This window comes from Emiliania huxleyi, assembly GCF_000372725.1.
Source record: "Emiliania huxleyi CCMP1516 chromosome Unknown EMIHUscaffold_137, whole genome shotgun sequence".
In the NCBI taxonomy this organism is placed as follows: domain Eukaryota; phylum Haptophyta; order Isochrysidales; family Noelaerhabdaceae; genus Emiliania; species Emiliania huxleyi.
The window spans coordinates 359,884-381,638 of record NW_005201223.1 but is presented as its reverse complement, the minus strand read 5'-3'; the positions used below and the strand labels follow the sequence as shown (position 1 = coordinate 381,638).

At 63.9% G+C, this 21,755-nt stretch overlaps 9 protein-coding genes across 9 annotated transcripts in view; 4 read left to right on the top strand and 5 right to left on the bottom strand.

Annotated features, from left to right (window-relative positions):
- The window catches only part of EMIHUDRAFT_227227 (hypothetical protein), a gene marked incomplete at both ends in the record, with an annotated part of 2,142 nt that extends 1,403 nt beyond the window's left edge, over nt 1-739 (top strand). Inside the window, 2 exons of the mRNA XM_005788265.1 lie at nt 116-211; nt 458-739. Of these exons, the coding sequence (XP_005788322.1) occupies nt 116-211; nt 458-739 (378 nt within the window). The remainder of the gene's footprint in view (nt 1-115; nt 212-457) is intronic.
- Nucleotides 740-2,950: 2,211 nt separating this feature from the next.
- On the bottom strand, nt 2,951-4,492 carry EMIHUDRAFT_440884 (hypothetical protein). Its single transcript, XM_005788264.1, has one exon. It carries the CDS (start codon nt 4,454-4,456, stop codon nt 3,431-3,433), a length of 1,026 nt encoding a protein of 341 aa, XP_005788321.1. The 5' UTR covers nt 4,457-4,492; the 3' UTR covers nt 2,951-3,430.
- Nucleotides 4,493-6,755: 2,263 nt separating this feature from the next.
- On the bottom strand, nt 6,756-8,265 carry EMIHUDRAFT_362897 (hypothetical protein). The gene has a single exon (XM_005788263.1). The coding sequence runs from the start codon at nt 8,217-8,219 to the stop codon at nt 6,849-6,851; it is 1,371 nt and encodes a 456-aa protein (XP_005788320.1). The 5' UTR covers nt 8,220-8,265; the 3' UTR covers nt 6,756-6,848.
- A 334-nt stretch (nt 8,266-8,599) lies between these two features.
- On the top strand, nt 8,600-10,260 carry EMIHUDRAFT_440880 (hypothetical protein). Its single transcript, XM_005788262.1, has one exon. It carries the CDS (start codon nt 8,621-8,623, stop codon nt 10,124-10,126), a length of 1,506 nt encoding a protein of 501 aa, XP_005788319.1. The 5' UTR covers nt 8,600-8,620; the 3' UTR covers nt 10,127-10,260.
- Nucleotides 10,261-11,725: 1,465 nt separating this feature from the next.
- EMIHUDRAFT_362894 (hypothetical protein) lies at nt 11,726-12,333 on the top strand. The gene has a single exon (XM_005788261.1). It carries the CDS (start codon nt 11,740-11,742, stop codon nt 12,184-12,186), a length of 447 nt encoding a protein of 148 aa, XP_005788318.1. The 5' UTR covers nt 11,726-11,739; the 3' UTR covers nt 12,187-12,333.
- A 1,879-nt stretch (nt 12,334-14,212) lies between these two features.
- On the top strand, nt 14,213-16,828 carry EMIHUDRAFT_423403 (hypothetical protein). Its single transcript, XM_005788260.1, has 4 exons — nt 14,213-14,651; nt 14,761-14,945; nt 15,029-15,641; nt 15,767-16,828. The coding sequence occupies exons 1-4, from the start codon at nt 14,288-14,290 to the stop codon at nt 16,636-16,638; spliced, it is 2,034 nt and encodes a 677-aa protein (XP_005788317.1). The 5' UTR covers nt 14,213-14,287; the 3' UTR covers nt 16,639-16,828.
- A 275-nt stretch (nt 16,829-17,103) lies between these two features.
- EMIHUDRAFT_227219 (hypothetical protein) lies at nt 17,104-18,978 on the bottom strand (the record flags this gene model as incomplete). Its single annotated transcript, XM_005788259.1, has 4 exons — nt 17,104-17,272; nt 17,412-17,487; nt 17,534-17,981; nt 18,535-18,978. 4 exons carry the CDS (start codon nt 18,976-18,978, stop codon nt 17,104-17,106), a joined length of 1,137 nt encoding a protein of 378 aa, XP_005788316.1.
- Nucleotides 18,979-19,256: 278 nt separating this feature from the next.
- EMIHUDRAFT_227218 (hypothetical protein) lies at nt 19,257-19,874 on the bottom strand (the record flags this gene model as incomplete). Its single annotated transcript, XM_005788258.1, has 2 exons — nt 19,257-19,655; nt 19,869-19,874. 2 exons carry the CDS (start codon nt 19,872-19,874, stop codon nt 19,257-19,259), a joined length of 405 nt encoding a protein of 134 aa, XP_005788315.1.
- A 1,053-nt stretch (nt 19,875-20,927) lies between these two features.
- Nucleotides 20,928-21,755, bottom strand: part of EMIHUDRAFT_227217 (hypothetical protein) — a gene marked incomplete at both ends in the record, with an annotated part of 1,217 nt that continues 389 nt past the window's right edge. Inside the window, 2 exons of the mRNA XM_005788257.1 lie at nt 20,928-21,365; nt 21,619-21,724. Coding sequence (XP_005788314.1) covers nt 20,928-21,365; nt 21,619-21,724 — 544 coding nt within the window. The remainder of the gene's footprint in view (nt 21,366-21,618; nt 21,725-21,755) is intronic.

Sequence of the window (21,755 nt, the reverse complement as noted above, 5' to 3'; positions counted from 1 at the left end):
TTCCGCGTCATCGCCGCCGGGCTCGACCCGCGCGACACGAAGGCCTTGCCCGCCGCCGCGGTGCTTGCCTCACCGGACCCTTCCCCTCGGAAGCTTCTCGGACCCTTCCCCGCAGGTCGGCGCCGTCATGACGCCGGACCCGCACACCCTCCCTGTCTCGGCCTCGGTGCTCGACGCGCTCTCGCAGCTGGAGGGCTCCGGCTATCGCAACGTGCCCGTCGTGCGGCAGTCGGGCGAGAGATCGCCGAGAGATCGCCGAGAGATCGCCGAGAGATCGCCGAGAGATCGCCGAGAGATCGCCGAGAGATCGCCGAGAGATCGCCGAGAGATCGCCGAGAGATCGCCGAGAGATCGCCGAGGGATCGCCGAGGACGCCTTCCTCGAGCCCCTCAGCGTGCTCCTCGAGACTGCCCGAGATTGCCCGAGATTGCCCGAGATTGCGCGAGACGTAGGCGAGCCCGTCGGCGTGCTCGACATCCTCGCCCTCATCCGAGGGGCGCTGCACCAGATGCCCGGCACCGGAAGCGACGCGTCGGAGACTGGGTCGGTGATCAACGGCAGCGGCCGCGCCTCGCTGACCAACGGCGCAGTCTCGGCCGCCGCCGACGAGCCCGATGCCGTCGTGATGGCGCCGGGCCAGCCCCGGGGCTCTGCGGAGGAGGAGCGGGCGCAAGCGGGCGCAAACGGCCGCGCGCTCTCCCCGCGCGCTCTCACGCCCTCGAGAGACGGCCCCGTGTAGGAGGGCCCTCTCAGCGCGGAGACGCTGCGGTGCGAGCTCCGCGCAGCTCTCGCGCAGGCGGCGACTGCTCACGAGCGGGAGGCGCGCGCCCTCTCCGAGAATCGACCGGGTGCGAGGAGACGTCCGCCGCCGTCCCTCTCACGCCGGGCGTGCGCCGCGAGCAGGTGAGCAGCCTCGCCGACGAGATGCGGCTGCTCCGGGCGCAGCACCGCCGCACATCGCACGCCGTGCTGGCGTGCAGCGTCGCGAGCGTGGCGATCACAAGCGCTCTCGTTTTCGCCTCCACGCGCCCGCGCCGCTGAGGTCGGGCACGGGCGGGCTGCGCGCTGTGGGAATGCCGCCTAATGCTGACGGCCCCTCGGCGAGGGTAGAGCCGTACGATGTCCGTGTGGCGCCGAGGGCGAAGGGTCGTATCTGGTGCACCGCCGTCTCGCCAGCGCATGACGGTGCAGCGCGAGTGCAGGCTCCTCCTGCACGCACCCGATGACTCAAGCTCTGTCTCACACCACTCTATGCCAGAATGCAATCAGCTAGGGGGGAAACTGGTGTTTTCAAAGCTTTCACCACTTTTCTTCATATCTGGGGCCTCCGGCGCCAGTGCGAAGTCTAGTCGCCCTAAACCACCCCGCCCTCCGGGCATACTCCGAACTCCCACACGACAACACACGCGCGGCCGGCGCCTCTCATGCCCTTCTCCACGCACACCGCGTGAAAACTGCGCGTACGTCCCCGCGCGCACGCAAACACACGAGCAGCGCCCAGAAGCCTGTGCCATGTGCGTCTGCCCTGTGCTGGCGCCCCATGACCGTCCCGCGCCGCCCGCACCAGCTGCGCGCCCCTCGCACTACCAGAGCAAGCCGCATATCCACTCACGCCGCGACGCGCGCGCCGCAGCACACCTCACCAGCACACCTGCGCCTTTTTGCGCCCTGTGCAGGCTCTGCAGACTGCTTCTGGCATCCCACAAGCGGCTGTACTAGGACGCGCCGCGAGTGCGACGGCACCGCGCAGGCCCAGGCGCGCACGCACGCCCGCACGCGCGCTCGCTCATCCGCCCAGTCTGCTGTGCACAGCCTGTCAGCCTGCCTGCACACACAGCATACAGCACCATGTGCACGCATACGCTTAGACGCAGCCCGCACCCCACAACAATAGCCTGCCTCACGCCTCACCACGCCGTCTCGCGCACACCGCCAGCAGCCCGATCAGAGAAACTGCAGCGCGCGCCTCTGCACGCCTGCAGCTTCTCTGCATTCTGAGACCTTCTCAATCCACCCCGCCGCCGCGCCTCCCCGGGCACACACCGCAGCAGTGAAGATGTGAGTCGAAGTATGGGATATCGACCGAGCCCGCGCCTGCCGCACACGTTTCCGTTTCTTTTTACTGCCATAAGCATAAAAAAACACCATGGCGAAAATCGCGTTTAACAAACAGCGACGACCAGCAGCAACGATTTACAGCAGCGTCCTGCCGAGTGTGTGTAGCACCGACGCAGACGCACCCCAGGCACTACACTACGACGGCTAGGCAGACCTCACCAGTCCGATAAGGATCAACTGGAAGGTTGAACCTCGAGCTTAGACAGAACGGGCGCGACAGACTCCAGGGGAGATCGCGCTCTACTCGGGGCACCAAGGAGGAAAACCGAAACCGTTTGGGTGCCCCACAAAAACCCAAACGCTACAACCTAAAAGTCACACCTCCCCCCCACGTCCCCCCCCCCTTGGGGACGTAGCGCACGCCCTTACTCGGAGAGAGTGGGGGGGGAGGGGGGGTGGGGGAATAGGAGGAGCCGTCGAGCTCGGAGTAAGGTCCACAGTAGAGAGACAGGCATTTAAGGCGTAACTTCACCCTCGCTCACCTTGAGTATATCTAGGCGCCCTGGTGCAGTCGGTCTTCGGATCAGCGGCCAGCTTCCCATCTAGGGCAGGGAACCCCCAGCGACGCTAGTGTGGCCTACGGTAGCCTCAGCTTGTACGCGATCCCGGGGCAGGGGGGTGTGGACTCTAGAGCTCCAAGAAAGGATAGGGAGAGGAAGGGAGATTGGTGTGCCGGTTTTTCGCGTTAGCAATTTTTTTTTCAAAGCTTTCACTTCCGTACGGCTCTTTTTGGTCTTTACCCTTCACGGCTCTTCCCTCGCTTCGCGCCTTCCGTCACGGCGGACGGCGCGTGGTATCATCATCAAAAATCAGCCCCGCGCGCGACCGCTAAACCGGTGTAACACCGCATTTAGGTATACGCACACACACCACACACACGTCAGAGGTCACACACCGCGCGTCGGCGTGGCGCGTGCACGGTGCAGGCCCGCGGCCGCGCACGGCACAGCCACAGGGCTGACACTCCTGACACCTCTATCTCCGCGAGAGAGACAGAGGGCCCGAGGCCGTCTCTCATCTGCACACTCCGGGCTCCGGCGGCACGCAATATTGCGACATGCGAGAGATCTCTCGAGCTCAACTGAGGGAAACTCTGAAAGTCTACACACTTGTGTCTTGTCCGGTGCTGCGGAGAGAATACACTCTGCACTCACCAGCTGAGGCGAACACCGTTGAATAAATAGAGAGCCGCATAGCAAGAACACCGTTGAATAAATTATAGAGAGCCGCATGGCAATAGACAGATTGGAGCCCATCGTACACGCGCTTCGCAACAAGCGACAACGCGGCCGCCGTCCACGCCACGCCCGTCTCAGGAGGGCGTGGGTTGGAAGCGAGAGCTGGCGATGACGAGTTTGGCGACGCCCTTGAGCAGGCCCTTGACCTGCCTGCGCGACTTGCTCATCGCGCCGATGCTCTTTGCGAGCACCTTGTCGGCGCCGGCGGGGAAGAAGAAGGCGAGGTGGCGGAGGAGCCTCGTCTTGACGGCGCCGACCCGAGTGCCGTCGATGGAATAGTAGACATCCCGGCACCCCGCCGCGTGAGCGCGAGCCATGATCGAGGCGCAGCGGTCGGCGCTCATGCTCTTGTCGAGCTCGAGGTCCACCGCGCCGCTGCCGCCGTCCACGCCGCCCCGCAGGCGCGCGCGGTTGATGTTTGTCTTGACCGCGCCGGGATAGGCGAGCGTGATCGTGGGCGGCACCTGCTCACTCATCCCGAGCTCGACACGCAGCGCATTGAAGAAGCCCTTGAGCGCAAACTTGGAGGCGGCGTAGCCGGTCCGGGTGGGCGGCGCCACGAGGCCCACCACGCTGCTCACCACCAGCAGCCGGACTCCGCCCTCCGCTTGCCGCATGGCACCGAGGCAGGCGTCGAGCACGCCGACCGCGCCCATGTAGTTGACGTCCATCAGGTGCTTCATGATGCCCATCGCCTCCTTGCGCTCGCTCAGCGAGGCAAACGGCGAGCCCATGGAGAGCCCGGCGTTGAGCACGAGCAAGTCGACGGTGTCGTCTCCAATGGCGCTGCGGATCGCATCCCAGCCGCTCTCGCTTGAGACGTCGGCCACCACCGCTTTAGCGCTGCTCGCGCCCGCCGCCATGCACTCCTCGCAGGCCGCCTCGAGCGCCTCACGCCTCCGAGCCACAAGGTAGAGCTTGGCTCCCTGCGCGGCGTAGGTTCTAGCGAGAGACGAGCCGATGCCAGAGGAGGCGCCAGTGAGCACGATAGTCTTCTCGCGAGGACTCCACCGTTGGCGAGCGGTGAGCTTCTTCGTCAGTGCGAGCACGGTGGCGAGCACAGCGAATACGGTGGCGAGGACGCACGCGAGGGGCAGCATTCTGAGCTGGTTGCTTCTTAGAAGGAGCCGATAGCGCGCTCAAGGAGGCCAGGCGGGTCCTTCCGGCCGGAAGAATTTACGGGCCCAAAAGTCCTTTCTTCCCATTCCTCGTTTGGCGTGTCTGTTTTCTTTCTTTCTTTCTTTGTGGTTTCGTGCCGTCCTCCCATCCCTCCCTTGGGTTATCTGTTTTCTTTCTTTCTTTTCCCATCCCTCCCTTGGGTTATCTGTTTTCTTTCTTTCTTTCTATATCCCTCGCGCGACACTATAGGCACAAGACTGGCGCGCACTGGGACTACAGTCTGTTGCGGGCATTAATTTTGTTTGTTGAAAACAGGGCATTAATTAAGAAACCCTACCAAGCGATTTCCAAAGCGCCGCAGGCGCGGCCCCAACCAAGAAAGGGCCCACACACGAGTGTGAAACAGGAGCCCCGCTCAAATTTTTTCTTCGCCTGCGGCGCGCGCGCGCGCACTTGTCATTTTGCCCAAGTCTGCGGTGTTCTGGGCGGTGTGGATGGAGGTGTGTGCGTCTTCCTGTCATCCCAAGTGGGTGGCAGACTGCGGACTTGCGACATCGGTCCAGCGCTTCCTTATTGTCATTTTACCTAAACGTTCCTACAGACTGTAGATCCCGGCTGACCTGGGGTGCCGGCCGTGCGGCCGAAGCTAAGAATTTTACAACAAAACTCCCTCGCACGAACACCGAAGCTATGAAACCACGGCGTGGGGTGGGTGGGGTGGGTGGAAAGGCTTAGAAACGGCGGCGTGCCGCGGGTCCTGTTTTCTTAATGCCCGCAACAGATTGTAACACAGGTACACAACGCGGAAGAATTAGTGCGAGCGAGAGCGAGAGAGACAAAGCTTCCCCGGAGCAGCTTCCCCGGAGCAGCGCGCAGCAGACCCAAGCCAAGACGAATGCGTCGCTCCGCCGGGAGCATCGACAAAAAGCTGACAACATACACATACATACATTCATTCATGACGCTCAATAGGCGCTTTGATCCCAATCACGACACATGTGTGACTCGCCTAGTGTGGAGACGCCGTGTACCGTGGGGCCTTGTTGACCTAAGCACGGGAGCTGACACGGGAGTACCTAGGGGAGTACCCGTGTGGACCGGAGGTAACAGGCTAACAGCAGCAGAGCGAGCGAGAGAGCGAGAGAGAGAGAGAGAGAGAGAGAGAGAGAGAGAGAGAGAGAGAGAGAGAGAGAGAGAGAGAGAGGGAGATAGAGAGAGGGAGTGGGAGAGAGAGACACACTCACAGGGGAGAGAGGGAGAGAGAGAGGAGAGAGAGAGAGAGAGAGAGAGAGAGAGCGTGATCGACGTGACGTCCAGCAACGCCAGCGCGGCGATGGACCAGGCCAAAGAGGACGGCGCCACTCCGCTGTTTGTCACGTGCTACAAGGGCCACCTCGAGATCGCCCGGCTGCTCCTCGAGGCCGGCGCTGCGCCCGACCAAGCCCGCAACGACGGCGTCACGCCGCTGTTCGCCGCGTGCCACAATGGCCACCTCGAGGTCGCCAAGCTCCTCTCCTCCTACGGCGCCTCCCGCGCCGCAGTGCCGCCCTTTGGCACGCCCGAGGAGGCTGCAACCCGCCGCGGCCACGCCGACCTCGCCGCCTGGCTGGTCGCCAGCCGCGGCTGGACGCCGCTCGCGCACCTTGAGACCCTCACCGCCGCCCGCGCCACCTCCCTCATGCGCCGCAGCGGCGCAAGCTTGCACGAGGGCGAGCCGACGCCGCTGCGGCGCGCCGCGGGCGGCGAGGGCGAGGCGGCGGCGCTGATCCGGCGGGCGGCGGCGCCGTGGTCGCCGGCAAGCCACTCCCTCTTCCCCGCGGCGGCGCGCGCGCGGGCGGCGCTCCTCGTCCTCTCGCTCTACGAGATCCACGAGCGGTACCACCTCGACTCGGCCGGACCCACGAACGGCATCGCGGCGATCGACTTTGGCCACTGCGTCTTGGGCTTCGCGATCACGTGCGAGACGGAGTAGAGTAGGGACGGGAGGGGCTCGGTGTTGTAGAGTCGAAACACATCGTTAATACCTGTCTGTGGACGCGGTGTGTGTACACGTGGTCCGCGGAGAGCGGAGGGGGGCGATGGGGGAAGGTGTGTTGGGTGTTCCGAGTTCCCCGAGGATGGACCATGATCCATGTGGAGGACTCGGAGATCGAGAATGGACTGGAGTGTGGACTGGAGAGTCTGGAGGACAGAGTGCGTCACGCCAAAAAACTCTGAGGAGGTGGAGCCCCCCCGCCGCGATGGAAACATCATGTGACAGACAATCAACAGAGAAACGAGGGAGAGGCAAAAACATGCAAATAAATAAGTGCACGCACCTTTGGGCCCGGTGTGCCAGTCGCTCGGCCACACTGCACATACACAGCTCTCTTCTCACCTGGACAGCTGCAGGCCGTCCAGGTGCGACACGCAGAAGCGGACCGCGCGGCCCGCACGCCGCAGCTTGCGGAGCGAGGGGCTCGCGGAGGGCAGCATGTCCTCCTCCTCGGACGACGACACGCTGGGCGTCCTCTCGGTGATGCGAGGGCTCGACGCGTCCTCCTCCTCGGACGACGACGGCGCGCGGAACGCCTTTTTGGTGCCGGCCGGCGCGGGCGGCTTGACCTGGCCGGACGGCGCGAGCCAGTACTCGACAAAGGGCGGCATCAGGTTGTAGTGCGGCATCTGCGGCGCCCACAGGGAGGCGAGGTACCACCAGGGCAGGGTGACGACGCCCGCGTTCCGCCCGATGGACGCAACCATGTGCCGCACGGCCTGGTCGGTCGGCATCGTCATCGACTCGAGGAAGCGCTTGGCAAAGCCGGGGCAGTTGGTCGACGGCAGCCAGCCCGACTTGCGCGCGTCCTTGCCGCCCACCATCTCCGAGTCCACAAACCCGGGGCAGATGGTCGTCACGCCCACGCCCGTCCCCTTGAGCGCGCCGCGCAGCCCCTGCCCATAGGCGCGGCCCCACACCTTGCTCGCCGCGTACGAGACGCTTGACGGGTTGGTGCTCGAGCCCGCGGACGCCACGGACGCCATGATGACGATCTGGCCGTGCCCGCGCGCCACCATCCGCTCCATCGCCGGGCTGACTGTGTTGACGGTGCCCATCACGTTGGTCGAGTTGACCACGCCCGCCTTGTGCCAGAGCGGCGAGCCGCCGGGCACGTTCGACTCGGAGCAGCCTGCGTTTGCGACCACGAGGTCGAGCGGCGCGTCCTCGTCCGCGGCGGCCACGACGGACGCCATCATGTCTGCGTCCGTCACATCCGCCGGCACGGCGGTGACCACGGCGCCGAGCGCCTCGCACTGCGCCTTGACGGCGTCCAGCTTTGTTACCCGCCGTGCGGTGAGCACGAGGCGGACGCCGGGCTTTGCATACTGACGAGCGAGCTCGGCGCCGATGCCGCTGCTGGCGCCCGTGATCAGCACCGAGGTTGGCCGCAGCGTGTTTGCCGGCCGCGAGCCGGCGGACCTGACGAGGGCGGAGACCATCTGAAACGGCCCGACGATGGCGAGGACCACGCCCGCGAGCGCCGCCCAGGCCGACTTCATGTGCAGCAGAAGAATGGAGCCGTAGAACTCCTCATTTGTCACCTCGTCCGTCTGCGTCGGGTGAAGGAGCTTCAAGGCGCCGGCCATCAGGGCGCTGGAGGAGAGCAGCACGAGAAAGGCCGGAAGCATGACCGGAATGAGGGTGAGCTGTACGAGGAGCATGGCCAGCACGAGCGGGAGGGCGAAAAGCTTGGCGACGGTTGTCATGTGCGAGCTGGATACACGCGTCTGGGGCGTTGTCGCGGGTCGAGAGATGTCCTCCGGTCGGTGCCAAGGTCGTAGGACTTTGCCTTCAAGTCGGAGGAGGCTCGGGTTTTTGTATTTTTTTCTTTTTTCAACCCGCTCTTCAAGGGAAAGAACAGAAACCCCGCCCCCCCACGGCCATCGGCCCCTGGCAGGCGGCAGCCGGCAGTCTGCGGCAGGCACCCAGGCAGGCTGCCGCCACACAACGGCTTAACGGGTCGGTGGGTTATGCACGTCAGGTATTGGCTACCAAATTTATGGCCGGGATCTGCTTACCCAATGCCTTCTTCCTTCTCCTTGGAGGTGTGGTGCAATTGGCCTCCTTGTCTTCAAGGAGTTCAGCACTTCCGACACGCTTAGACGCTATGGCCTCGACTTCCCACTCCTCGATCGGCGCCAAGTCCATGTCATCCGTCTCCTCCCGCGCCACGACCGCCACTGCCGCCGCCGCCGCCGCCGCCTCCGCCATCGTCGTTGCCAGCCTCGTCGCCGCGCCGCCGCCCGACTTCTCCGCCGCGCTCACCGCCCTGCAGTCCGTCTTCGACATCGACCGATTTGACAGGTTCATAGCGCTGTTCGGCGTGTGGCCCAACAAGGAGATGGTCCTGGCCGGCGACTACGCCGGCTGGTGCATCACGACCCAGTGCCTCGACCAGGCCTTCCAGCTCTCGCGCTCGGAGCTGCGGCTCGGCAGCTTCTCCATCTCCGAGGCGTTCGTGGGCGACTTCTCGCCGATCCGCTACGCCTTCTCGCTCCTGGTCGCCGCCGTCCTGGGCAACTTCTTCATGTGGACCACGGGCATCATCGCGCGCCTCCTCTTCACCCACTTTGACGCGTCCAAGTGCAGTCTGCCGAGCCAGCTGCCGTGGCCCGACCCGCCCGGCCAGTCGCAGCCGTTCGACGTGCCGGTGATGGAGGCGAGCGAGGAGCAGGTTGCCCGCTTCCTGGCCTTCCGCGGCGTCGCACCTCCGGCGTCCGACGCGGCGCGGCGCGAGACGGCCGCGCGCGAGGCCATGGCGTACATGCAGGAGCTGTGGGATGCCAAGCACAGCGGCTGGTGCCACAAGCGCTACGCGCTCAACGAGAAGGGCCTCGCCTTCCCGTACCGCGCGCCCTTCATGAACGACTGGAACTTCGTCAACGAGCACTCGCCCAGCCTGGCCACCGTCGGCTTCGGGCAAGTCGTTTTTGCGCTCGAGCATTTCCTCGTCGGCACCGCGCTCCCGCTGCTCTACCTCTTCCGCCGCGACGACTCGATCTTTTACTTCGTCATGTACGCCGACATGGCGTGGGAGACGTACGACATGCTCGCGATGTTCTACCGGCGCCTGTCGCCGACGGGCGCCGACTACACCATCTCGCGCTACAACAAGGCGATCGACAACGTGATGGTGCCGCACCACATCTTTGGCGTCGGGTTCGAGATGATGGCGCTCATGGCGGGCCCGGGCATCTCCAAGGCCTTCATGGCGCAGGTGCTCATCACGAACCACTTCTCGGGCGGCATGATGCTCCTCGCGATGGCGGTCCACCAGACGCCCGCCATGTCGTGGCCAAAGGCGCTGCTCAACTTCCAGCGGCTCGTCCTCGGCTCCCTCTACGCCACCCGCATCGTCTGGTGGGGGCCGATGTCGGTGGCGTGCCTTCGCCTCACCTACATCTATACTGGCGACTTCCCGGACTACATTGCTAGCCTGGGCCTGCGCGGCCTGGGCTATGAGTACCCGCTCCTCTCGCCAATCTTCCTGGCTGTGTTTGTGCTGCTGGTCTTCTACACCCACTTCAATCTCGATCTCGTGCAGGTCAACAAGAAGCTGCTGCGCAAGGCCGAGGGACGTGCCGCCGCGGCAGCACGCGGCCGTGGGATGTAAGCAGCGTGGCGTGTCTGCTAGAGGCACGTGTGTGTTAGAGGCGTGTGCTTTGGCGTGCTGGATGCGCTCTCTCTCCACTCTCCTGTCGTCTTTTGTGTTTTGTCTATTGATATTATGACCCCCTCCGGCCTCGGAATTTGAAGCGGCGTGTCGCACACGTCCATGGCAGCCTTGCCGCATGTGATGACGCTGCGTTTGCTCCTGGCGTGAGGCACCGGAGAGAGTCTCGAGACGACGCGAGTCGTCCGCACGAGTCGTAGCTGGCTCGCATATTTGCTCGCTCGTCGCGGTAGTCGCCCAGCTACACTCGCAGACGAGCTACAAGAATTTAGTCTTAAAGAAAGAAAGAAAGAAAACGGACAACCAAGGGAGGGATGGGAGGACGGCACGCCGCCACCACACAGGGATTTTAAGGAGAGTGGTGTGGTGCGCTAGCCGTCGCCCACCCTTATGAGGTTCTTTTTCACGAGGGAGCTGGGTTGTAAAATTCTTTTTCAACCGATCCTTGAGGTGCCCCGAGGGCAACAATGGTCATCGCCAGGTCCTCACTCGGCGTCTCCTCCCTCGTCACGACCATCAAGGCTCAGAAGTCCCCGTCCGGTGCCTCCTGCCGCGCCACGAAAGACAACCACCAGCACTCGCTCAGCGTATCCTCCCACTTCACAACCGCCGTCGCCGCTGTCGCCGCCGCTGTCTTCGCCGCCCTTGCCAGCCTTGACCCTCTCGAATCCGACATTGCAATCTTCAACCGCATCATCGCCCTGACCGGCGTGTGGCCCAACAAGGAGATGGTCCTGGCCGGCGACTACGCCGGCTGGTGCATCACGACCCAGTGCCTCGACCAGGCCTTCCAGCTCTCGCGCTCGGAGCTGCGGCTCGGCAGCTTCTCCATCTCCGAGGCGTTCGTGGGCGACTTCTCGCCGATCCGCTACGCCTTCTCGCTCCTGGTCGCCGCCGTCCTGGGCAACTTCTTCATGTGGACCACGGGCATCATCGCGCGCCTCCTCTTCACCCACTTTGACGCGTCCAAGTGCAGTCTGCCGAGCCAGCTGCCGTGGCCCGACCCGCCCGGCCAGTCGCAGCCGTTCGACGTGCCGGTGATGGAGGCGAGCGAGGAGCAGGTTGCCCGCTTCCTGGCCTTCCGCGGCGTCGCACCTCCGGCGTCCGACGCGGCGCGGCGCGAGACGGCCGCGCGCGAGGCCATGGCGTACATGCAGGAGCTGTGGGATGCCAAGCACAGCGGCTGGTGCCACAAGCGCTACGCGCTCAACGAGAAGGGCCTCGCCTTCCCGTACCGCGCGCCCTTCATGAACGACTGGAACTTCGTCAACGAGCACTCGCCCAGCCTGGCCACCGTCGGCTTCGGGCAAGTCGTTTTTGCGCTCGAGCATTTCCTCGTCGGCACCGCGCTCCCGCTGCTCTACCTCTTCCGCCGCGACGACTCGATCTTTTACTTCGTCATGTACGCCGACATGGCGTGGGAGACGTACGACATGCTCGCGATGTTCTACCGGCGCCTGTCGCCGACGGGCGCCGACTACACCATCTCGCGCTACAACAAGGCGATCGACAACGTGATGGTGCCGCACCACATCTTTGGCGTCGGGTTCGAGATGATGGCGCTCATGGCGGGCCCGGGCATCTCCAAGGCCTTCATGGCGCAGGTGCTCATCACGAACCACTTCTCGGGCGGCATGATGCTCCTCGCGATGGCGGTCCACCAGACGCCCGCCATGTCGTGGCCAAAGGCGCTGCTCAACTTCCAGCGGCTCGTCCTCGGCTCCCTCTACGCCACCCGCATCGTCTGGTGGGGGCCGATGTCATATGCGTGCCTCCGTCTGGCGTACATTTACACGGGTGACTTCCCTGTCTACGTCACAAACCTCGGCCTGCGCGGCCTGGGATATGAGTACCCGCTCCTCTCGCCAATCTTCCTGGCTGTGTTTGTGCTGCTGGTCTTCTACACCCACTTCAATCTCGATCTCGTGCAGGTCAACAAGAAGCTGCTGCGCAAGGCCGAGGGACGTGCCGCCGCGGCAGCACGCGGCCGAGGAAAGTGAGCGAGAAGGAACCAACCGATTTGCGTGTGCGCTAGATGTGTGTGTGTGTGTGTGTGTGTGTGTGTGTGTGTGTGTGTGTGTGTGTGTGTCCCGTTGCGTTGTTGCCATGTCCATTTGTCAATGACGTTCATTTGCCTTTCATATCCTCAAGAGTCAAGTGGCTGACCTGTCGAGGGATCTGGAGCTTGTACGCGTGTCTCTCTCTCTGCTTGCAGGGCCTGAGAATGGGCTGCCATGTCACATGAACAACTGTGGTTGCAACCATCACTGTGGGATGGTGCGGGCGTGCGGACAGGATATCAAGCTCGAGGACCTCGAGAGAGGAGGTTTGTTTGAGGTGAGCCACCCCTTGGAGCACTCGGAGTACGGTCATCAACCTCACATCCAGGGCCGTTCGGCCCCGCCGCTGCGCGTGCTCATGGCTCGCCTTCTTTGGCTTCGCCGAGGGAGAGACGGCGCTCATGGCTCGCCCCTGTTCACGTTCCCGATGCTTACAAACATCGTCGGCCACCCAGATCTTCCGCTCAGCGTGATGGGGGTCAATCCACGCGAAGCACAGGTCGTCGAACAGTTCGATGGAAGAGCGGTCGATGGCCATCGGTACTTCACGCGACTAACGCCGCATATCGCGGTGAGTGACGCGCGCTTCGTCGACATCGGTGTCGAGTGCGATATCACGCTCGAGGTGTATCAGTCAGTAGATCTACACTGTACGTGACTCGCTAGTTGCATACGTCCTGCTTACGCCCTACTCCCAGTGCTTGATTTTGTCTACTGGCATTCAATAAATGAGAGAGAGAGCGATACCAAGCGCACAGGCACGCCGCAAAAACACCGCCAGGGGAGCCGACGAGCCCGCCTCGAGTCTAATAAACGAAAGTACAGAACAAGCACAACCGGGTGCGGATCGCGTGCGATGCGCCAGAGGCCCACCTGTGACGCGAAGGGTCCCAGGAGATAGGGGTTGCTGGGTGGGTGCGGAGAAGGGAGGGGATGGTGAGGGAGACACCACACCCCGCGTGAGGTGGAAAATGTCTCACACCCCCATGAGCGCGCGGTGGCGGGCCGCCTCGACGGCGTCCTTCTCGGCCTCTTTCATTGCGGTGCGGTACAAGCAGCACGTCGCGCAGCAAAAGAGCGGGAGCGCGATGATGATCGTGATGATTGTGAAGATGAGCGGGATGTCCGCGGGGTCATCTGTGCTGAGGCCGCCGATGCCCTGGCCCTGGGGGCTGATGAGCAACTCGGGCAGCGGGGGCGGAGAGGGCGGCGGGACTGGTGGCGGCAAAGTGGGTGGCGAAGAGGGCGGCTGCAGGATCTCGCAGCAGTGGTCGAAGCAGTGCGGCAGCACGTCCGCCGGGAGGCCGTTGGTGCGTTCCGGGTGCGCGACCCGCTGCGAGGCCGGAATCTCGCCGCACTCTGTGGGTGTCAGCCCGGGGCAATGCTCCATGTGCGGGCAAACGTGCTTGCCGTCACGACCCACCCAGCCGCAGTCGCAAGGCGTCGGGCAGCAATAGTGGTGGCATCGGTCCGTCTCTCCACCGAGCCAGCCCGTTTGCGGCCGGGTGTCCTGCGGGAGGCAGAGCGGCGAGTTGGGCGTGTGGTTTGCCGCGGTGTGATGATATTGGGTGGGGCACGACGGCATTGCGCGTGATGGCATTGCGAGGAAATTCGGGTGCAGACGCGGCTGTGCTGCACACACCGGGTGATCGCAAGGGTGGTCCTCCGTCCAGGAGCAGTCGCAGGTGTAGGAGGCATCCGCCGAGGCGACTGCGAGAGCGATGAAGACAGGGATGCGGACGGGGCGCGACGACCTCATTGCTTGTCGCCGATCAAGGCCGATCAAGGCTTGAAGGACCCGCCCGCCGGCGATGGTTCAAGGACCCCTTTACTTTAAAATCCTTTCTCCCCATTTTATTTCCGCTGGTGGTGCTGGTTTTGCGCAGCCTGATTGCGGGTTTTTTACTTTTTTCACGTGCTACAATCCTATTTTAGCGCCTTACCCCCCCCCCCGCCCCCGAAAGGAGCCAAGGCTCTCTTGGCCTCGGCGACGGCCGCTCTCCTCCTCCTCATCTCCTCGCTCACGGCCCTCGTTGCCGCCATGTCCGAGCGCACATCGATCCCGGACGCCAAGACCCTCCAGCGCCTTCGCTCCGACTACGGCCAGGCCCAGTCACGCGAGGCTCCCGTCAGCGTCGCGATGGCGCAGCAGCACAAAGAGCCGGGGTGCGTGAAGAAGACGCATCGCTACTTCTGCGGCTCTGTCAAGGCTACGAGCTACACCATGCTGGCGATGATTTCGTTTGCGGCGCTGTTCTGGGTCCCGATTATCTGGTACGTCATCGTGCCGGCCATCCTCAACATGCTCGCCGGCGCCACCTCTGTCAACATCAAATCGGCGACGATGGCGGATCCAACGGCAACCAATATGAAGGTTTCCGCGGTTGTCGAGATCAACAATGCGGGTGCGCCGCGCCCACAGCGCTGCCGCCGCCACTCCATTCCCGCTATCCCCTCGCCTCCAGACCTCTCGCTTCCCACCTTTCAGCCCGTCCTCCGCCGCCGCCGCAACAGGTCCCTTCGGGTGCGACATCGATGCCTTCAACGCCACCATCCACAGCCCGCCCGAGGATAGCGCGCCGAATGGCCGCCCGATCGGCTGGATGGTGGTCCCGCCATTCACCCTCAAGGGCAACGGGCCGGGCATCATCAACCCGACCACGATGGTGCACGTGACCGACGCCGCGGCGTTCAATAAGGCGCGACTCCCACCACCACACCTCGCCCGCACCCTGCGAGCGTCCGATGCCGCCGCCACACGCGCCGCCTCGCCCGCTCTCAGATGGCGAAAGGCATGCTCAACGGCGACGACGTGCCGTGGCGCATGACGAGCGAGATCACCGTCTGGTCGATGGGCATCCCCTTCTCGATCTCGATCGACAAGCAGACCGTCTTCCCTCCGATCGAGCTGACGAATTATGCGACGTCCAACCTCGAAATGTCGCACGGTAACACGACTACCAACCAGCTCGTGATTGACGCTGACGTGAGCTTCTACTCCTCCTCGCCGATGCGGCTCGAGGGCTTCGGGACCATCAAGGCGGAGCTCTACTACAGCGTGGCTGGCAACGACCCCGACCTCAGCCCCGAGGCTCGCTTGAGGCAAGGCGGCCCGCCGATTCGGGACGACCACGTCAAGATTGGCGAGTGCCATATGTACGACTACAGGGTGGAGCAGGGGATGAACACCATCCAGACAAAGATCTTCCTCGACGCAAACTACGCAACGGGACAGTCGCTCGGACGCTGGGCGTCCGAGTTCGACCAGACCATCGTCTCGTGGGGCCCGACCAATGTCTCGCCCTTCATTAATGGCATCTGGCTGGGCGCCAACGGCATGCCGGGCTCGACCATCACCCTGTACACCGCAACCTTTGTCACTGCGGAGACCCTCGGCGCGCGCCCGCATGCCCGCTTCTCCGCCCTTGCCTCCCCCACCAACACCCCCACCCACCCCGCCACCCCCCTCGCTTCCGCCCCCCGGCACTGCGCGATGACGCTCCCGCCCCGCCGTTCGCAGTCACCGGCTACAACCCCAAGACGGGCGAGCCGTGCAAAGTATGGGACGGGAGCACCGAGTCGTGCGATCGGGGTTCGACCATCATGGGCATGAACCCCTTTAAGCGCGAGTGGTTCATCAAGGACATCGTGTACGACACGTACTTTGAGGAGGAGTACGAATACGACGGCACCTTCATGGCCAAGCCCGTCCCAGGCCAGGAGGATGTCGAGGTGCCGTTCGCCGGGGGCACCACTGTCGGTAACCTCTTCAACATCCCGGCGGTCGACTTTACGTGCAGCGCTTCCAAGGTGCTCGGGCGCACCTTCTCCAAGCCGGGCATGTGGGCCGGCTACCCGAACCACTCTCCGGGGGTGGGCCTCTCCTACCCGCCCGACGACCCGAACACGACCGACGTCGACGAGAACCTCCAGGCGCGGCTGGCTGATGACGTCATACCGGTCCCGCCTGCGAAAGTTGCGGCGGACGGCACAAAGATCCCGACGAGTTATTCGTTGACCATGCCCGTGCACCCGATCCCGGGAATGACAGCGGTCCCGGGTGCACCCGATCCCCCGCCGCCGTGCATCTGGGGCCTGAAGGACCTCAACCCCTTTGACTGCTGCATGACCACGATCTTTACCGCGGCCGCGTGCAAGGCGGCGGAGTCGGGCAAGAAGCAGATCACGGTGAGGAGCTCGGGCTCGGCGGTGATGATTGTCGACGGAGTGGAGCTCAACATCAGCACCTCTATCCGGATGCCCGTCACATACACCAAGGACGTGCTGCAATTTGACGCCATTCCGCCCGCCAGCTACGGCGTGCTGGGCCATGTCGTGGATGCCGGCTTTGGCTGTGACGACCTCCGGTTCACCGGGGTCTCGGCGCGGTGAGAGAAGAGTTGATTATCCATGAATGCCAGCCCATGTACGTGATGCGGCGCGCGGGTGGGGCCTTCGGCGTCTTTTCGCGGCTGATGTGGTGCACTCCCGCGGAGGTGTCCTGAAACGGGGGTCGGGGCCGGGGGGAGCGGAGAGAGAGGGGTGTACGTTGTCTTGTGATATAAACGTGGCTGATACGTAGACTCAAGTCTGGTCCCTCTGTTTGTTTTGACCAGAGAGGCCCATCAAATCACAAGCCGCCTTGGCCCGCTGCTGCTCTCTCTCTCTCCATCTCCCCTCCGCTTCACTACTTTCCGTCCTAACACACACACACACACACACACACACACACACACACACACACACACACACACACACACACACACACACACACACACACACACACACACACCACTCACACGCACTCTGACAGCAGCAGCAAGGTTCCGGCCCCCGAGTACGCGACGCTCGCGGCCCTCACGCGTCTGTGTAGTTGATGATCGAGATGAGGACGGAGCCGGCCGCCGCGATGATTGGCAGGTTCATAGGCCCGTGGAATACAAAGTGGTCGAGGGTGGCCGTGGTGATGATGGCGGTGGAGAGGGCGAGGTTCTTGATGATGGAGTCGCAGTACTTGAGGACCAGCCTAACGGCCGAGGCGCGAGCAGGCGTGTGACTTCAGGAGAGGCACCCCACCCACCCCCTGGTCCTGAGAACAACTGGTCCCAACCGCGCGCGCAATCTCCCCGCGATCTCCCGCAATCTCCCCGCGATCTCGTGCTCACCCGATGAGGATCCCGCCGAGCGCGCCGAGACACGCGACCACCACCGTCACCCCCGACCAGCCATGCAGCATGTCGCCTACGTTGCAGGGAAGAGTGGTCGAAGGCGCTCCCCCCCCTGGCACGACAGCCGCGGGACATGCCGTCGCCCGGGTGAGCGTGCTGCGCCATCGGGACGTAGATGAGCAGAGAGTAGCCCGCCAGCTGGACGTTTCTCTCCCACAACGACAGCGCCGTCGACTTGAGCACCCTCTCAAAGTAGACGTTGCTCAGGCCAGAGAGCATCGCCTCGAGAGTGACAGCGCTCACGCCGACGACGTAGTCGTGCCACGCCCGCTCCGTCGGCCCGCCGCCCTCGCCCGCCACGGCCTCGCGCATGTCTGCTGCCTGCTGCATGTGCTCCGCAGTGGCGAGCGTCTCCCGCGGCGGCGGCGCGCACGCGGCTTGCGGCTGCGTCTGGTGGCAGATGATGAGCACCGAGAGGAAGAGGGTGAGGATCGCCCGCCACCGCGCGAGCGAGAGGAGCCTCTGCAGCAGCAGCCGCGAGAGGACGGCGGTGAAGAGGATTTTTGTCTGCGGGGTGGGCGGGGCTTGGGGACAGGGCGGGACAGGCGGACGGGCGTCGGTCATGCAAGGCGCGAGCGGGGAGGGGAGGGGGGTGGGCGGCAGCAGAGGCAATGGAGGAGCGGCAGGAGAGGTGCCTGGCCACGACGCTCGCGGGTTGGCATCGGTCTCGGAAGTGTCTCGGAAGCGTCTCGGAAGCGTCTCGGAAGTGTCTCGGAAGTGTCGCCTGCTGGATGAGCGTAAAGGACGAGGCAGAGATGCGCTCCAGCGCGACGAAGGAGAGGAGGTTCATACCAAGGAAGATGAGCGCGGGCACCTGCGGGGGCGGAGGCAACGGCCGGATCGGTGACGGCTCGCGACGGCGGCGGCGGCTTGGGCGGCGGAGGTGGCAGTGGCGGCAGTGGCGGCGGCGGCGGCGGTGCGGTGGCAGCGGGGGCGGAGAGCTGGCGTGTCGAGGTACCCCGCAACCTCCCGCCCCAGCTCCCCAGCCGGTGCGAGCGGCAGCGAGGCTGCTGGCGGGCCGGCGGGCTGAGGGCCGCGAGCGTGCAAGGGCGCGGCGCACCGCCATCTTTGCTGACGTGCGCACAAGCTTGAGGCTCGTCTCTGCAAACCAGCGCGGTCCACGCTTCGCGCTGTCGTGGAGGCGTGCCTCGCCTGGATCGTCCGGCGACTCACGGAGGATCATCAGCCACGAGAAGCACAGCTTGAGCACCTCGCCAACCGCGAGAATCGACTGCGCCGACGCCTCCTCGTGCAGCACACCCGACGAGTAGCGCCGCAGCAGCACGTATGAGCTGTTTTGGACAGAGAGGAGGCAGCAGACGCCGGCGTGGAAAGGCGAGAGATTCGGCATCCGCCCACTCAGCCCGCTCGAAAGGTGTTCTGCTTTGACTAGCAGACCCTCTTCCTCGGCGTCCTGGCTATCCCTGCTCGGCAGGACCACGGCCGGCGAGACTGAGCGCTCCTGCTCGTGAGCAGTGCCCTGCGAGCGGGTCTTTGCGAACATGCGGGTTCGAGCCCGCGAAGACAGCCACACACTCGAGTGAGCAGGGAAGAGTTTGTTCGAAAAAAAAATCGCGGTGTTGACACCAGCTCGCGACCTGAGGGATCCCTGTGTGGTGGCGACGTGCCGTCCTCCCTTCCCTCCCTTTTCTCTGTTTTCTTTCTTTCTTCGTGACCTGAGGGAGAGTGTCTTTGGCTCACGCCAGGGCGCTCGTTGCTCCTCCGTCTCTTTGTATCTTCCATACTGCGTTTATCAGAAGACGAGAGTGTAGAGGATGAGGCTTAGGGGACCCCCAGGGTTCTGAGGGCCGGATTTCCGTGCGCCTCCGCACTCCTCTCGGCGTTCGCCTCTCGCCCTGCTGCAGCATCCGTGCCCATCTCTGGCAGCCGATCGCCGAGCGCCTCCTCAAAGCATGCGAGAATCTCGTCGCTCAGAAGGCCAGACTTGAGCACGTCGTCGGCAGCGCGGATGCTCGCCCGCACGGCCCGCCGTCGGTCGAGGTCTCGTCTTAGTTCTGGCAGCGTCGGCGCCGGCCTGCTCCCACGCTGGCCACACATCATGCTGCGCTTCGCGAGCAATCGCGTAACGAGGCTCGCTGGCTTTTTTGTGGCTTTTTGGACGGCTTTTTTGGATTCTCCCGCCCTCCAGCCTCCTACCCCTCTGTTGGATTTTTTAAAGACCTTTTAAGAAACGAGGAGATTTGGGGGCTTAAGTTGCCGTTTAAGAGATTGCAGGCACGGGGGGTCCCTCTTTTAAGACCGTTCAAGGAAATCGGCCTCGCCGGCATGCGTCGCTGGGTTCCGCGCCGTTTTCTCCAACACTGCCGTTATTAGGCACACACACAAACCCGCCAAGACACATCTGTAAGTCTGGTGCACTGGCAGGAGCCATACTCGCATATAGGGGACGCGTGCTAGCTGACTGCAGCCAGCTTCCCGGCCTCCGGCGTCTACCGGGAGCCTCTCCGGGAGCCTCCCGGACCATCGACCTCGGGAACTCTCCCGCACCGTTTAAGCGTTTAAGACCGTTTAAGGAATTGGCGGCCCAGCAGCTCTTAAAACTTGCCCGGGCAAGTTTAAGCCGTTTACCGCAGGCGCCCCAGGGCCCACCCTTTTAAGCCTAGGGGTCCCCTAATGGATGAGGAGTGTAGAATCCCGCGCGCGTCCACCGCCTGCAAAAGATCTGCACGTCTCGCGCGCGCGTGAACAGGGATCCAGGCCCCAAATGATGTGTGAGTGTTAGAGTTGTTTGGTATTGCTAAAAATATCTCTCAAGGCAGGCTGGTCATGACGCAGTCCTCAGGGTGCTTCTTCCGTCAGAGTGACTCTCTGTGTGTCAGGGATAATCAGGGCCATTCATCAGAGCTCCAGTAAGCTCGGACGTCGGAGACATCCCATTAGCCATTAGTGCGGCTCGACCTCTTTGAGGCACTGCCTTCCCGGGCGGCGGTTTGGCGCTCTACAGGAGTAGAGCCCCTCTACAACAAACTCTACAGCAATATCGCGCTCTACATCGACTCTACAACGCAGGCGGTTCGTCCCGCGCTGGATGTAGATCTGTACAGCTCTAGCGCTCCAGAGCGCTCTACAGCTCTACTACAGCTCTACAGCGCTCTAACACTCTAATACATCCTTCTGCACGCCCTCCCTCAGGGTCAGGCTCTCAGCTCGGCCTCTCGCGCGGGCCTCCGCAGTCGGCTGCTGCGAGACCTGCGTGCTGGCTGCTGCTGCGTGCTGGATCGCGACAACGATGGTCGTCGCGCCGCGAGGCCAAAAGTTACGAGGCAGCGGCATCGGCTGCAGGGGGCGTGCGCGGAAGTACCCTCTATCTCAGGGTCAGCTTGATGTCATATTTAATTATATAATAATATTTTATCTCTCTAGACGTTAATTTCCGGGGAGAGGAGGCTACCTCGATAGTACCGCACTCCAAGTAATCCCCAGGGTTGGCGCTTACAGGCCCACCTTGACACGTACAACGGGCGAGCGCGACTCCTGCGCCTCGGGTGCGCCCGCCGCGTCCCCACCCTCCAAGCCCAAGCCGGCCATTCCGTTGCCCAACAGCTCCAAGTCGCTGGCGCTGGACACGGGCGAGCCCATGGGCGACGCGGAGGGCGAGGGCAGCGGCGTCGGCCCGAGGGGTGTGCACCCGGACGACGACTCGGCCGATGAACTCTGAGACGAGCCGCCTCTGTTGGACGGACGGAAGAGCCGCCCGAGCGTCAGGCTCTTTGGCTTTCGTGGTGGCGCGCTCGCTGCCCACGGCGGCTGCCCCAGCCACACGGCGACGCAAGTGATGTCGTCGCGCAAGCCGCGCGTCTTGAGCGCCTTGGTCGTCACCCGCTCGGCCGCGTCCGTGGCCGTGGCGCACTCGCGCACCAGCGCGGCGACCTAGGGAAAGGCGAAAAGGGCAGGGTAAACTCCTGCATTCGTGTACCAAGGCCCAGGCGCGCGCGGGTGAGCAGTGGCAGCCTGAGCGTGCGAGAGCGCATCCCAGACCCCGTCCGAGCAGGCGACCACGGCGGCGGAGGAGGGGCTGCAGGCGACCTACAGCGGGGAAACAACACCGAGACCGCTCACCGAAGCGGCCCACCACGCAGGAGGCGGGCAAGTGCAAGCCAGGCGCCGTCTGCAGAGCGGGCACCGCAGATACGTATGGGCAGTCGGCATCGCCGATCGTCCGGGTGACCGCCAGGCCGCCCGGCCACGCTCGGAGGGGCCCGCCTGCGACGCCGCCGTCCCGCTTGACCCTGCCGATCCGCGCGCCAGCCGCTCTGACGC

Coding starts and splice junctions, on each gene's coding strand:
- EMIHUDRAFT_362894 (XM_005788261.1), top strand. CDS start 11,740: ATGATGGCGCTCATGGCGGGCCCGGGCATCTCCAAGGCCTTCATGGCG.
- EMIHUDRAFT_440884 (XM_005788264.1), bottom strand. CDS start 4,456: ATGCTGCCCCTCGCGTGCGTCCTCGCCACCGTATTCGCTGTGCTCGCC.
- EMIHUDRAFT_440880 (XM_005788262.1), top strand. CDS start 8,621: ATGGCCTCGACTTCCCACTCCTCGATCGGCGCCAAGTCCATGTCATCC.
- EMIHUDRAFT_423403 (XM_005788260.1), top strand. CDS start 14,288: ATGTCCGAGCGCACATCGATCCCGGACGCCAAGACCCTCCAGCGCCTT. Junction 14,652..14,760: donor TGTCGAGATCAACAATGCGG/GTGCGCCGCGCC, acceptor CCGCCGCAACAG/GTCCCTTCGGGTGCGACATC. Junction 15,642..15,766: donor TGTCACTGCGGAGACCCTCG/GCGCGCGCCCGC, acceptor CGCCGTTCGCAG/TCACCGGCTACAACCCCAAG.
- EMIHUDRAFT_362897 (XM_005788263.1), bottom strand. CDS start 8,219: ATGACAACCGTCGCCAAGCTTTTCGCCCTCCCGCTCGTGCTGGCCATG.